Source organism: Phaethon lepturus, unplaced genomic scaffold (assembly GCF_000687285.1).
Source record: "Phaethon lepturus isolate BGI_N335 unplaced genomic scaffold, ASM68728v1 scaffold1416, whole genome shotgun sequence".
Taxonomy (NCBI): domain Eukaryota; kingdom Metazoa; phylum Chordata; class Aves; order Phaethontiformes; family Phaethontidae; genus Phaethon; species Phaethon lepturus.
Genome location: NW_010548087.1, coordinates 1 through 15350, shown reverse-complemented (window position 1 = coordinate 15350; position 15350 = coordinate 1). Strand labels below are relative to the sequence as shown.

At 39.5% G+C, this 15350-nt stretch overlaps 1 protein-coding gene across 1 annotated transcript; it reads right to left on the bottom strand.

The window, feature by feature from the left end:
* Positions 1-3893: 3893 nt before the first annotated feature.
* Positions 3894-4085, bottom strand: LOC104622909 (GTP-binding protein Rit2-like; the record flags this gene model as incomplete). The annotated part of the gene is made up of 1 exon (XM_010289829.1): positions 3894-4085. A coding segment is annotated over one exon (192 nt), but the record flags the coding sequence as incomplete, so codon positions are not given.
* Between the last annotated feature and the right edge of the window lie 11265 nt (positions 4086-15350).

The window sequence follows — 15350 nt, the reverse complement described above, 5'->3', positions numbered from 1 at the left end:
ATGTTGCAATGATCAGTAGGCAAAGTCTTATGCATATTTTTTCAAACAACCTTTCAGCAGTGCTACATGTCTTGATTGTAAAATATTTTAATTAAAAGCTGCAAATTAGCATTAGCATGAGCTAAAACAGTATCAGTTTCTTATTGTATTTTTTAAAGATGAACGTGTTTTAACTAGATATTTATCCAATGTACAGATTTTAAACTTCAGGAAGAACCAGATGTTGATCTAGGGTAAAGTGACAAAGCTTACCGTAAGTAAAAGTATCTATTGTACTACATATCAGCTGGTCCTAATTGCTTCTGAAACTCCAATGACATTAAAAGACATATATGTTCTATCTATCTTTATTAATCTAATTACTTTAATGTTAGAAAGCACTGCAATTAAAATGGTATCTAATCAAGCACTTCGTGCTCTATAGCTCAAACAGCTATGGGATAAAATATGTATAATACTTAAATATTTCTTAGAGCAATGGCTAAAAATCAAGGAATGAACATAGATGCATGCCTTAACCATTCATGTCCATTCACTTTCCCAGTGAAACTCTGAACACAATATGGAACAAGGTCAGAAAGAACTGGACACAGCTGCAGTACAAATGGGTGGAAGAGAATGGAGAATGGAGGGAGCCTTGCCACAAGATTGAATTTGTACATCAAGATAATGAGTTGTTATAATTTTTCTCCACAGTTGTTTCACAGTTGTTCCCCCATACCATTTCAGAGAAAATGGAATTTTCTTTAGGTTGATGGAAGTAATTAAAACTTGTTTTAAGAAAGAGTACAGTCAAATGCATTTCTTGAGATGTTAAAAATGAGAGGCATACTTAAAGACAACAATTATTTCACTGATGCCATCAGAAAATAAAAACATTATTTAAAAATAGTAAGGTTGGTTTTTGTCTTCCAGTAGTGTTTCTCCTAACATAAAATTTTAGTTGCAGATTAGTTTTATTCTTGTAGTCCTGTTGATAGGTATGAGGCAAGCGACATACATCATTAATTATATTGTGTAGGGGATCACATTTCAAACAAGAGCTTTGTCTGACCGAGCTACTACAGCCTGTCTGATTGTTGCAGAATTGTCATTAAATGGAAATGATGCCTGGGAATGTTGAACTTAATGTTATGTTTCCAAATACCATGAATAACATTACAGTAGCTTTAATGAATTTCATAGGAGAAAAATGCCATTAAACAAAGCAATAATATTAGCCCTGGTGCCCTGGCCAAATTCCGCCTGGCTAATTGCATTCTCACACCTACTATTTCTCAGTTGTTTGAATGTGGTATGTTTGTGTACCTCACTCTTTTTTCATTGATATGGTAATGCCATACATTGTCAGACCATTGCTGTCTGTCACCCGAGTTAGCTGGCTACCACTCTTGACCATCCAAGCACTTTTAATGAAGTGGTAACTACAGTACATGACCTTGAAAAGATTCCTTTCAGTCTACCTTCACACAGTTCATCAAGTTACTTAGATATTGCTTAACCTAACAAGTAAGCATAGATATAACTTATTTCAGTGTTTGTTAAACACATAGCACAACTTCACGTCCCAGTTCTGAAAGAATGAGCTACCGAAGTCCGTTAACATGCACATAAAGCTGGGCACAGAGATGACCTCCCACACACTACTGCTTTAGTTTAGGTCAGAGAGGCACTCTGAGCAGTATCTTCTAATCACTTCCACTCAACCATGCTTTTCTTTGAATTGTGGAGTGGTCCCTGAGAACATGACCCGGACTATGGATGAAATTCAAGTGACGATATGCTCCAGGAGCACAACTTATACACCTCAGCACCAATTAACCATGGAGACAACAGCCCTAGAATAGAGCTAGTCCAAAGTTAAAAATCAGTTACCGAAATGTAGACTTCAGAATAAACTGTTTTGTTCTACAGCTCTACTCCTGTTGGTTCATACTCCTTGCTTATGTAGACATAGTCATACTCAAGTGCTTTATTCAAAGGAGCAGATCTGCATTGTATTATTTTAACTAGTCTTTGATGTAAGGGTGTCCCATGGATCAAAGTCGGGATTGCAGAATATTTGAGAAAACCCTTCTGACACTGCTGTACTTGTTGACAGTTGGAGAGGTCTTATGGAGCAAAAAGTTCTGAAGGCCTAAATCCTTGGCATATTGAAGACTTTTAAAAAAATACATGAGCACTATTTGGAATTACCTTGATACACATTCAGGCAGAATCTTCAGTGACAACCTTGTATAACAGGGTTTTTGTGTGTCTGTCACATCTCAAAGACATAATTTCTAATATTCCCAAGAGCCTCTCCATGCCCTTTAACCTTGAGTGCTGTTTGTGATATCCAATTCAGACATTCACACACACTAATTTTCTTGCTTGGGAGACCAGACATCAAGGCATTTAAATCAGGCATACATTTTTATATCATGACAGTGATTAAAACAGAAAAACCCAACAAAGCAAAAGATAAGAAAGAGATAGTGCCAAATATCACTGGAAGAGCGTCTTCATATCAGTGAATAGAGCATTTTTGGAAACCTCATCTATAGGTAACCTTAGGTAATCAATCATATCCCGTTTCTGTTGGGATCAGGTGCAATGTCCTGTTCTCTCAGCAGAACAACCGAATCCAAATCCCTCCCCATCTGGTATATAAGTACCCCAGAAGCTGCACAGATTGTACTGCATGTTGCACATGGCACTGTTGTTTGAAGCCTCAAGCTGCCTGTTAAACTGCAGCTGGATTGTCACCATTAAGGTTTTGGAACAGTCTGATTTAGGGAGAAAGTCAGTGATGTGGAGACAGATGTGAAGTTTTAAATGTACATCATCAGGTCTTCAGGACTAATTTCAGTTGTAACACTGCCTTGGATTTTCTTCAGGTAGAAGAAAGAAGACAAAGAAATGAGGAGAAAAGTGACGGGATAAGTGGAAAAGAGTAGACAGGATCATGTGAACACAGATGCTAATGAACTGAAAACCACCATTTTATTTAACTGTTACGTATGTCTGCACAGAAGTCAGTCATTTGAAAGCAACTGTAGTGTGTATAAAGAGCCTCTTAAGTTTTCCATATAGGAAAATCTTTTTTTTTTTTTTCCTTTTTCAAAGTTTCTACTTAAGATTAAAGATATTTTCCATTCGGTACCAGGTCACAACCAAGCCATTTCTAAGACGGTCTCTCTCTAACTCACTCCCTTGCACACACACACATCCACACAAACAGCAAGGAGGAAGTGGAGAGGAAACAAAAGGAAAAGAGTGAGCAAAGATTACTGAAGACTTTGAGAGAGCCACAGTCAATTCCCTTGTAGTCAAAGAAATCTGATGCTCTACGGGTGGTGGTGGCTTAAATCTTGTATACAGATCAAAGGGAATTCAAGTCTTGCATGTCCCCACCTTACCTGAACACTCTAATAACACAGCCACTGGCATTTCAGGCAAAGAGAATCTTACATGGATTTATCTATTTTAACTGGAATTTTTTTCTGTCTGTCTTTGAGAAACCTTTAATTAAATCTAGTACATTTATGAAAAAAATCTGTACTTACTGGTTAGTAACTTCCAAAGAAAAGTTTTTTTTTTCCACTAAGATCTTGACTGAATCTATTTCCATGTTGAACATATATATAACTTCCAACAAAAATAATGGGATCCCTTTTCAAGTTAAAATGAAGAACATTTTGATGCGATTGGCCAAGGCTACTTTAAGATCCATAACATATGAATGAGAAGTACTGCTAAGTCTTTAATTTATTACCAATCCTAGTGTGTTTCTCTTTGATTAAACCTAATCTTGTGCTAATAATTCTTAGTAGTACTGTACAACATATGCTACAGAAATCGCTGAGGTAGCCAAGGAAAACCAAGCCAAAAACTGCAGAGAGGTTGCTTACCTGTCTGAACTCTTCAAGATCTATTTTGTTTCCCACCAGCACCAAGGGGATGTCATAGGTGTGCCGGACACGATAAATGAGTTCCTTAAACTCAGCAGCTTCTTGAAAGGATTGGCGGTCTGTGATGGAATAGCAGATAATGAAGCCTTCTCCGCCCCGCATGTATTGGTCCCTCATGGCTGTGAATTCTGCCTGTGAAATAGGAAGAACATGCTCAGTAATTTGGCCAAAAAAAATCCACCTGTAAATAACAAACCTGCTGAAAACTTCCCCGATTCCCTACATAATTTCACATTTCTTGTTTTACTGTTTTAAATACTGCTTGCTGAAACTTGTGCATCCTTCTGGGCTCATCATCCTGGATAATACACCACCAGGATTTCTCTTAGGACCCTTTTTTCCCTTTTCCCATGAAAGGTACTCTGTCCTCTAAGAATATGAACTTATTATGCCAGTGCCTGCATACAGAAAGTATTGTCTCATGTATTTCTAGAACATCCTGCAGCACTTTTGGTAAACAGAGACACTTGCAATTGAATGAAAATACTAACAGGTGTAAAAGAAGAGCTATATTACTCTCTAGGGATGGGAGACAAACCCCTTATTATGCACTCACTTCGAAAGTTCAGTAGTGTTAAAAAGACATTCATTGACTCCCACCAGCTTTGGAATAGTGCCTGGTAAAGCAGGAATAAAATTCGCAAAAGTTCTACTCTTGCGAATGCTCTCAGAGAAGCTGGGGGGTTCAGTTCAGTGCGACAGAATACCATTAAATGAAAATGAACAATTTCAAATTGGCCTAATTTTCCTCTGTTTATGTACGTATTTATTGTCACAGCTTCTGGTATGGATAACTTCTGGTTATCAGTATGGTTTCTCAAAAGTATTTAACAGCTGTCACATTGTACAGAAATCAAGATTTACTTTTCAAAAACTAGTCCCAGGCACTGTGGCTTGAGAATATGTTTTAAAGCCAGTTTCTTTTTCAAGTTTGTTTGCTCTTCTTGATCGCAGCCCAGAATAACCCAATACCATGGCAACAGTCGGACAGGATCAGAATCGTCCTGACAGAATCAGTTCCCCAGAGATATTAAGATGCAGGAAGGTCTGATAAAGCAAGGAATACACATATCAACATTGGACCATTTCTATAAGCGGCAGGACGCAATATCAAGTCCTGTATTTTTTACTCTGTTGAGAATTTAGGCTAGGATTTTTAAAACAATTTAGGTTATATATATCTCCCCAGTTCTTGCTAAAAATTGAAGGGATTGCTTATGCTCTTTTAAAAGTCTCAGGCTTAAATCTCTCTCAATAGTCACTCATGTTGATTGATAATTCTTCCTGTGAATAGACTTTCGTGTTGACCATTATAATTTATTCACGATGTATCTTTTACCCAAGGGCTTTCTTATATATCATTCAAAATATTTCACCTGCTACAAGAAAAGTTCATAGACTAAGCTCCAAAATAGCAGACTAATAGGCAATTTAAGGGTAGGATTCTGCTTTGAGACTTACTCAGAATTTTGAAATCTGTAAACTATTACCACTGGCACCAGGAGAGTTTATTAAATACCAAGCTACGGCACAGAGTGGATCAGGCCATATTCTGTCCCATCCTCTTGAAACAGCGTGTGTAACAAGTAGGGCAGCAGCGGGGAGGAACACAGATGTCAAACAAAAAGGATTCCCCACTCTGCTGGTTCAGGCCAAACAGTGACTGGAGATCTCTGTTCCCAGGGCTTTGCCTGCCATCTTCATTAGATGGCCACTGGATTAATAAACAAGGCAATACCAAACTGCAGACCATACCCAAGGTCTCCAAGTTATGGGCAGGGAGTGTTAATGACTGAACACAGAGACATACTCCCGGTCCCTCACTCACCCTCAGATCTCAGGCTTTCCTGCCAGAACAAGGTCTCTCCACATTCCCTCATGGCCCTGTGCCCAGGTGGCCAAGAAGGCCAACAGCGTCCTGGCCTGTATCAGCACTAGTGTGGCCAGCAGGAGCAGGGCAGGGATCGTGCCCCTGTACTCGGCACTGGTGAGGCCGCACCTTGAATCCTGTGTTCAGTGTTGGGCCCCTCACTACAAGAAGGACGTTGAGGTGCTGGAGCGTGTCCAGAGAAGGGCAACGAAGCTGGTGAGGGGGCTGGAGCACAAGTCTTACAAGGAGCGGCTGAGGGAACTGGGGGTGTTCAGTCTGGAGAAGAGGAGGCTGAGGGGAGCCCTCATCGCTCTCTACAACTACCTGAAAGGGAGTTGTGGCAAGGTGGTCTCTTCTCCAAAGTTACTAGTGATAGGACGAGAGGAAATGGCCTCAAGTTGCACCAGGGGAGGTTTAGATTGGATATTAGGAAAAATTTCTTCACCGAGAGTGTGGTCAAACATTGGCACAGGCTGCCCAGGGAGGTGGTGGAGTCACCATCACTGGAAGTGTTCAAAAAACATGTGGACGTGGCGCTTCAGGACATGGTTTAGTGGGCATGGTGGTGTTGGGTTGACAGTTGGACTTGATGATCTTAAAGGTCTTTTCCAACCTTAATGATTCTGTGATCACCTAGAACTGTTCTGCACCATGGTTAGTAGGGTAGTCTCCTTTGTAGGAGGAGCTGAACAAGGCCAGGAATCTTTCAGGCTGAGCAGACAATGGAAACCTTGTGTGGAGTGAAACTTGTGGATTAAGGCTCCTGAATTCAGCTGTCTGCGTAGCTGCAGGCCATGACCTAAACTCCCGTTATAGATAATGGTAAACTAGCCAATGCAGTTAATGGACTACAGATTGCTTCTGCTGATGACAAATAGTTATCTAATTATCTGGAGGTTTTTTTATCTGTTTTAGAGTGAGCTTAACATCCACACAACTGGATGGAGCTGCTAGCTCCCATGCAGACACCTAGAAGTAGATGTTTTGGTATGAAACCTAAATTCCAGCCCAGATGACCAGTCATAGGCTGAGATTTCATAAATCAACTCCTGTAACACTGCATGATTATTCTGCACAGCCTTTTACAAAGAATGAGCTCTGCTTAAGTGGGATGATCCACCTCTAGGAAGTGCTCAGGACCGTGTACACTCATTTATAACCATTTACGGCAAACTAAGAAGGAATCGGGTCACAAATCACTGTTGAAGTTACTCATGGTAAATGACCTTCTGCAGCATGAGGACTCCCAGGATCACTCCCCAGGAATGCTTAATGTCTTTCCTTGACTGCCAGGAAACTCTTGAGTTCCAAATTTTACACACTGAATCATTCCAAAGGGGAAAAGGTGCTCAGTTTTTAGGCACCCTTCTTGAGTCAGAGTCATTTACCTACGCATTCTGGTTCATGCCTGGGCATAATTATGACTTTAAGGATATGAATTAATTTACTTCTGCAGTTTTATATTATGACATGTTATTGCTGCTGATGTATTAGACTAAACAGCCAAAATATTTTAGTGTCATGTTTGCAGTGATTCATTTTCAGAGGCATTAATTATCCTATGTGAACTGGATTAGGAACATCCACTTGGTTTTCTGTTGTTAACTCAGTCATTTCCACTCTTATTTTCTGATGTTGACTTTCACTTCTCAGCTTTTTCCCCTCAGCATGATTGCTCATTACAGAGTGAAGGACTCTAAGGTCAAACATAAATAAGCTTTTTCTTGGATTTCAAAAAAATAGTTTTTCTCTCTAGGGTTTTCTTTTTCCCAAACATAATAATATATATTAAGAAAAAGAATAAATATAATTTCCAATAAACATACTATAACCCTTGCAATAAATATAAATATATGCATATTATATGTACAAGACAAAGGAGTAATATGTAATTAAATCTCTTTGTTCATTTATTAGTCCAAGTCCTACTTCAGATTTCACAGTTTACATGTATCTCCACAGTAAGCAGAACCCAAAATCCAAGTTCACCTGGGTTTTGTGGATGTTCAGAGGTAGATATAGACCCAAAGGCTTTACAGATTTTTCCAGTGGTTTTGTTTTCATATTTTGCCTGGTTCTCTTATAAAATAAGCAACAGTGTATCCGTGCAGATGGCACACTAATATCTTCTTTAATTGTTTTCTGCTGTAAAAGTGGCTTTTAATTTTTTTTTTTTTAATTATTCAGGAATAGTACTAGATGTCATTTGCTATTGAAGAGGGGGAAAATACGAAACATTCCCAAGTCAGTAAATGCCAAAGGGAAGAGACAGAAGGAAATCACACCTCCTCAGAAGGAAATCAATTCTGAGAATTAAAGTGAAGATTTGTCATGCTTATAGCACTTTGCAGCTTGACATCAGTTTCTAATACTCTCTTGTGTATTATGACTAAGACTTAACCGAAAAGCGTGGTAAGAAATTTTTTGAAACAAAGTCACCATTCTTGGGATAGACGTTATACTTAAGAAAAAGCATCAAGTCTGGATAGAAACAAAATAATTTTTTTCTAAAAATTGAAATAAAGCAGCATAACTTTTCCCTTTTCTTTTTCCATTAGAATTGAATGCAGGAAAAACCTGATACTTATCCTCTTATGATCATATATGCCTACCTGTTGTTGAAGAAAGTTAGCTAGAAAATCTCTCAATGACTATGTTGCTCCTAAATACGTCACATTTGCCTTTTATGAGTTATCAGGCATCCTACATGATTTTTCAAAAATGACAGAATGGCCTCACAATAACATAGAGCATCTTCCTCAACACGTTCAGATGCATCCCATCCTGTTGTATCGAATTGCATACACCCAGCTTAACTAACCATGTCCCTTGTCCATCCCCCTTTACTAAGGGTAGTATATATCTTCCTCAAACTCTCTTGCACGGCATAAAGACCTGGGAGGCATAAGAGCTCACCTTGCCCATAAAGGTCACTCACTCATTTCAGCAGCAGCCCCATATTTTTCTTGTTCTATGTTTAGTTGACAACGTACCTGTAGAAACCCATCTCATTGTCATTTACATCTCTTAAAAATTTCAACTCCAGCAATGCTTTGGCTGTCATAATCCAATCAATTCATGCCCAAGAAATAATTCCATACTGATCCTTGGGAGACTGTCCCTGTTTCCACATTTCATCCTTCTGTAAATACTTGCCTTTTCTATTAGGTTTTAGAAGAACAACTTAGCAAAGAAGAAAATACTTATCCTCCAGTTTCTCTCTGTGATCTTGATTTATACCCTTTAACCCTACTTTTCAAATGAGCAAGAGAAAGCTTTTCATAAAGAGCAATATTTTTAATTAGTTTTAAAATTCATATTGTTTTCAAATAAATATAAATAGGACTTGTATGTTTTGGGATTTTTTTTTTTTTCATTAGAAATCCTTAGATCAGAATCCTTTCCAAATAAGATCAGTATCTTCATGTTGCCAGAAAAGGAAACAAAGGCATTGAGCAGCAAAGTCACACAGACTGCATTTAGATACATAGAGCCTTGTAAAGGATTAATTTATGAGTTGCTATCAAACATAACAGTCTGTATTCAACGTTCAGCTCAGGACAACCCTACCTTGCTGACTGAAAGAATCTAGGAAGGTATATCACAAAGTTCACTGAAGCCAAGCCTGATTTACTGTTTCCTAAGTATTTCCTCCCGAACAATGCTGGAGAAAGAGTGCTGGGCTAGAAAAGCTTTTATCCAACTCAGAATAGAAATGGTTAAGTAACCTCTTCCACATCACCATTTTACACCAGCAGAACTCAAAACTGAAGCCAGTTCTCCTGGATCCCTGTGTTACACATCGCTAATAAATAGCCTGTCAGCCCCAAAAGGATAAGAGAAAAAAGGGGGGAAGAGGAGAACTAACACACACAAAAAAAAGACCCAGGCAATGAGCAGAGGGTCACTATACGTGTTCCTGCTTTTTCATCGTGTTTGAGGAGGAAACACAGGGCAATGCTTAGAAGTGCAGTCCTTCTCCACGCTCCTCAGAAGTGTAGTGCTTAGAAATTTAAAGATGCAACACCTCAGAAACAAAGGTGTCATGTTTTTCAAACTACACACACACTCCACACATTTTGATGTCTGTTCTTTTTTTATGATCTTGGCTTGCATCTCTGGAAGAGGTCAGAGTCTCCCCAGGGAGGCCAGCCTCACAGTTTGAGAAACGCCATTTTCTATATCTTCTCATCTTATGTTCTGCTTGACTTTAGAACCGGGAATCTGCTAACAGATGTTCTTAATCAAAGCTGTCTCCCTGATTACCACAGGGGTCATTCTTATTATGAAGGGTTTTTTTTACATTTCTAGTGAACACTGGCGGAGGGGAGTGTATGTTTGGAAATAGGCAGGATATTGTGCATCTATGACAATGAACAAACAAGGGTAAAATGAACAAAAAGGACATCAGAAACTCAGTGGGGAAAAAAATCTTTCAAAAACAGAGAGAATCAGAAGTAAAGACCGTACGACATAAAAGAAATACATAAAAATGCATTGTTCACTTAAAAAACAAAATCAGAGTTTTTGATTACAAGAAAGTTGAGAATTTCTTCTATATCAGGAGAGTTTTTGTCAATACGGTCAGAGATTATTTTTCAGCAGCAAATTATTTTTTAAAGCCAAAGTGCAATCCTTCCATATCTCTCTGTTAATAAACTGTCTTACACACATAAACATCACAGTTGACTTCACTGGGATTGAATTTCATTCACCTGGCACTGTTTGTCATAAAGTGTGCATTGCTTTTCTCTTACCTCGTGAAATAGATTTGCCTAAGGAAACTACACTGGTGAGAAGTGCTGTGACAATTATCTGGTTTTCACTAATTTTTTAGTCCTTTAGGGGTGGGGCATAAAAGCAAGTAGCTTTTAAGAGCTTATTTGTAAAAGCAAGAACCAAGAAGCCTGCAGCGGTTTAAAATAAGAAAGCATCCAGGTAGGAAGTTGGGTGGATATTATATTTTATAACCATTCTAATACCTCTACTAATCTAGATGCAAAGGATGGGATTCGTTTCATCTGGTTTCTGCCACTGAAGAGGTAGTCATCTATTCGACATGGGTCTTCAAGTCTCTCTCAACAGTCAGGAGAGAGAGATGATCAACTCCAAAGAGTAATTCAACCCATCCTTAGGGAAGTGTTTAAGATACCAGGGATGACTTTCCTTCGTACCTCTCTCACTACCTCAACAGAGACTAAATGCCAAACCCAGCCTCTGAGGTCCACAATGTCAGCCACAGCCTCTGCCCAGTCATATCCTTCATGCTTTTGGATGATAAGGCTCGTCCTCCTCTTCATTTCAAACTTTTAATTTAGTTTCTACAAGGCTGTTTTACTTTCAGTGGAGAAAGGTCAAGAGGATGTAACACCAAGTGCCTAAAGCCAATAGAGGATTTTTCCCTTCACAGGACACAGCAGTGGGAAATGCCATCCCTCAGCATGGGTTAAGTTACACTTGGAGATAATAAATAGATACACTTTTTCCATCACAGAAGTCCAAGTTCCAAATCTGCTGCCTTGGCTTGCAAGATTCCAGCATGCATCAGCTATAGGCTCCCAGCAACGACAGAACAGAAAACAAGACAGCACTGAACAATATCAGCACCACTTCACATCCTTTTCTTGCTTCCCTCCTACTTCCAGTCATCCTCTGCAAACGGCAACGACACAAGGAGTGATGCAGCAAGAGAGACAGGAAAGTTTGCGGCAGGTGGTACTCGGCCACCTGTGCCAGCCTAAACCATCTGCCACATCGCTGGGAGGAAGGAAGGGAGCTGAGCAACAGCTCAGACACAGACCAAAGAAAATGCAGGAGCTCTGGCTTAAATACCGGAGGACAGGGATTGATTCTTCTCTGCATTGTCTCTACGCTGTTCTGGCTGTACATCAAACCCCTCTCTCACGACCTTTTTTGCCTTCTCTAGTAATGATCCAGGAGCAGTTCAAAATGGGATTAGTATAAATGAGAATTAGCCCATGAGCCTGCAGTGGAAGTGGATTATTATTATAATCAGTCCCTTGATTAATGATCAGTCAGTGTCTCACGCCTTATAATTAGAGGAAGGAATCCTTGCTTCTGTTATAAAACAGCAATATCCCTTTCCTTCTGTGAATTTGTACTGGGGACAAAATGCACATCACCAATGATGGGAACAGTATAAAGACAGCATAAAAGATTCAGTCCATGCTCCTAGCAGACTAATGTCTTTCAGAACTTAATCTGACAGCCTTCCAAGGCAATATTATGAACTCTGCATTGTACAGAATCAGTAGCCTTTTCTTAACTCTGAGAATGTACAAGCAAGAAGCTGAGGCAGATACCAAAATTAATCTGTAATTTAGAAGACAACCAGCAGCAACAATATCAACCCTGTTGAAATCAGTGCCTATTTATCTGACCTCTCCTCCCCCTGTTTAAGCTAATTTATTTACCTGGAAAGGGAAGCAGGGAGGAAGAAGGAGAATATTCATGACGGGTGATCTTTGCTCGAAGAAAAAGTATGGTTTTCAGTTTTGTGACAAATAGCAGCATTACTTCTTAGCTGCTTATTTCCAGGGTTTTCCGGTGGTCAGTGTACACTGTGGAAATGGAGAAGGTAAGCTCGCCCAGGCAGACTAAACGACAGGGAGCCCCTCAAGACCTTGCCTATGGGCAAGGAGATGGTCCAAGCTGAGTGATGGACGGTTGGCAATTTAAGAAACGTGATTAGACTCGCACTGAACATGAAATGCAAACATAGTCTTGCATTTCTAATTTTCACAAATTTTTGGTTGAAAACTTTCTAAAATAGTTTCTCTCTCCTACCCTTCCCCCACAGCTATGTCCTTTGGCATCAACCTCTTCCCTCTAGAAATAGGCCTTCAGTCCTGGCAGGACCTGGTATTACGCTAGACCTCAGTTCAGGATTCTTTCTGAAGGCAAGTGTATTGGAATGGAAAGAGATGGATTCCTTCACACTGCTTAATACATCTTTAATATCTGACTACTGGAGAGACTTTATGAACTTTTAAAGTCTTGCATATAAAGAATGAATTAATTAAAAAGAAAGACTTTAATTTCTTAATCTGAGTTACTATATCAGGTTAATTCATGAGGGCATTAGTCTCACCTTCATTCACATGAGTTTGTGACTGAAGTGGTACGTCTAAATTTTCACCCTTTCTAAAAATCACCAGTTTGTGAGGTTAGTGTGATTACAGACTTCTTTAAATCATTGTGAGACACAATCTGTTTTCATCACCTGTGAATTCATGTCTCTTCCCTCATGTGGGGGGATTAACCTTAAAGATTCGGGTTTCCCTTCTCTTTTCAATGACACTTATTCCCATCATACCTGGTATTGCTCACAGTCACAGACCACACAGGATTAAGTGTCATGAAAGGCAGGTGTAGATGTCCCTTCACACTCTGAACGTTGATGGGTCACTATCGTACTGCCCCATTTGCTAAAAGAACATTTTGTGTGTGCTTGCTATTCTGTATTCACATACAGTTCTGCATCATGGCTTATAAAGATTGAACCACATCAGCCTGATGATAGAAAAAAATAAGAAAAGAAAAATAAATGAGGAAAAAAAGACAAATTAGGACAACTGCAATAAAATAACTTAGGACTTCAAAAATAGCATCACACAGTGACCCTTCTTTCTCACGAAGGAACTACTAAACAACCTGCACTGGCTCTCAGACCTCCAGAAGCAGCTTCTCTGCACTGAGGTTCCCAATGTTCCCACCCTCATTGCCCTCCTGCCTTCAGGTGATAATATATTTGCCAGTTTGCTGCAACTGTGCTTTTGTTAACTTTATTAATCCTGCTCTTCCAAAGAAGGTTTGTCCTATGCAGTAATAAAAATATGCAGTCCATCACCTGGGACATGATATCTACTTTTCATTTATCCCAAAATATGGATGAAATCACCATATCAATTCTCCACAATACCAGTAAAAACGCCTCAGTGCTACAATTCCTAATGCAAAGAACTGTCTTTTTCTTTCATATTAATGTTAATGGTTTCTCTCTTAGGGATAAACACCTTAGTAATTTTCTCCTAAATGCAGGCACTGAAGCAATCTTCATTGTTAACTACCTCTAAAACCCCCACTGCATTTGGTTTATTGCGCACCGTACAATACTTTTTCCCCCTCCTCATTGGTATGCAAGAAAAAATAAAGCCGATTTTTACCTTTTATCACAAATGCATCATAAATTGTAAAGGGAAAGAATTAATAGCTCAGTAATGACACTTTAGTAAACAGCAAAAAAAAAAAAATACAACAAGCCACTAGTGAAGAGGTAATGACTGCAGCTGCAAGCAAGGGCTCGCCAGGGATTCAAACAAGCTCTTGTCAGCTTACATGGGGATTGCAGACTTGCCGCCTTCCCCAGTGAGGCTTGTGCAGCCTTGCAGAAGTGAAGCAGGAGGCTGTGGAGTCAGACACCTCATTGCTCTGATAAATGACTGCAAATGATGTTCTGGCTTGCATATATATCCTCTCACGATGACTTCCATAACAAGTGTGCTTACCTCAAACATTCCACAATGAAGGTATTTCTCTTCTCTTCCCTGTGCCCTACTCATCACCAGAGATATAACTTGAGCTAAGAATCTGAAAAGGGGAGGGGGGGGGAGAAGCAAACAATCTGCAGAGTGGCTATTTTAGACTTTTGTAGCATTTCATCAATTGTGCGCTCACTTCTGCCACTGAAATTTAGCTCAGTGTTTATTTGAGGGCTGTGCTCCCTGAGGACTACACAAATCATCACCAATACAAATGCAAAATAGCTATTTTATAGCTGCACTGATTTTGTATTGCTTACAATAATATAATCTAGTATGACTCTGTGACACAAAAGGACTAAGCTGTCATGTCCTTGTGACTTCCATCATGAAGGAGATCCCACCGTTCTCTTTTCTTGGCATTTGCACTAATGTTTCTGGTGCAGGTGAGATGACTAGGTAGCATTACGTGCACAGAGATAGTCACTGGATTGGCATCTATACAGTCCTGCAACACCGCACTCCGTGACCTTCTGGGGACTTGTGGGAACAGAGCCTTAGCTGAAACAGCAGGAACATGTGTCACCTCCACTGTGAGAAGTTCACAAAATGTCTCTAAGGTACCCTCATGTGCAGTACAGCTACCCTGCACTAAGAGATGTTCAGCGGGACCAATTCTTCTCTAACAATTCAAACAAATGTCCAATTTTTTATGGAGTTGATCATCACTTCATACATTCAACATACACTGAAGATTTAATGTAGATCCACTGCTAGGATATCTAGGCTTTAACGTAAATCAGAAATAGTTTAACTGAAGCTAAGTTACTTCCAGTGGTGTAAATGACGCCCAATGGAGTACGTGATACCAAGTTCCATTTTCAGATCCATAGCCTCTGTGTCATTAAGGTTAGAAAAGACCTCTAAGATCATCAAGTCCAACAGTCAACCCAACATCACCATGTCCACTAAGCCATGTCCCACAGTGCCACATCCACAGATTCTTTAAACACCTCCGGAGATGGT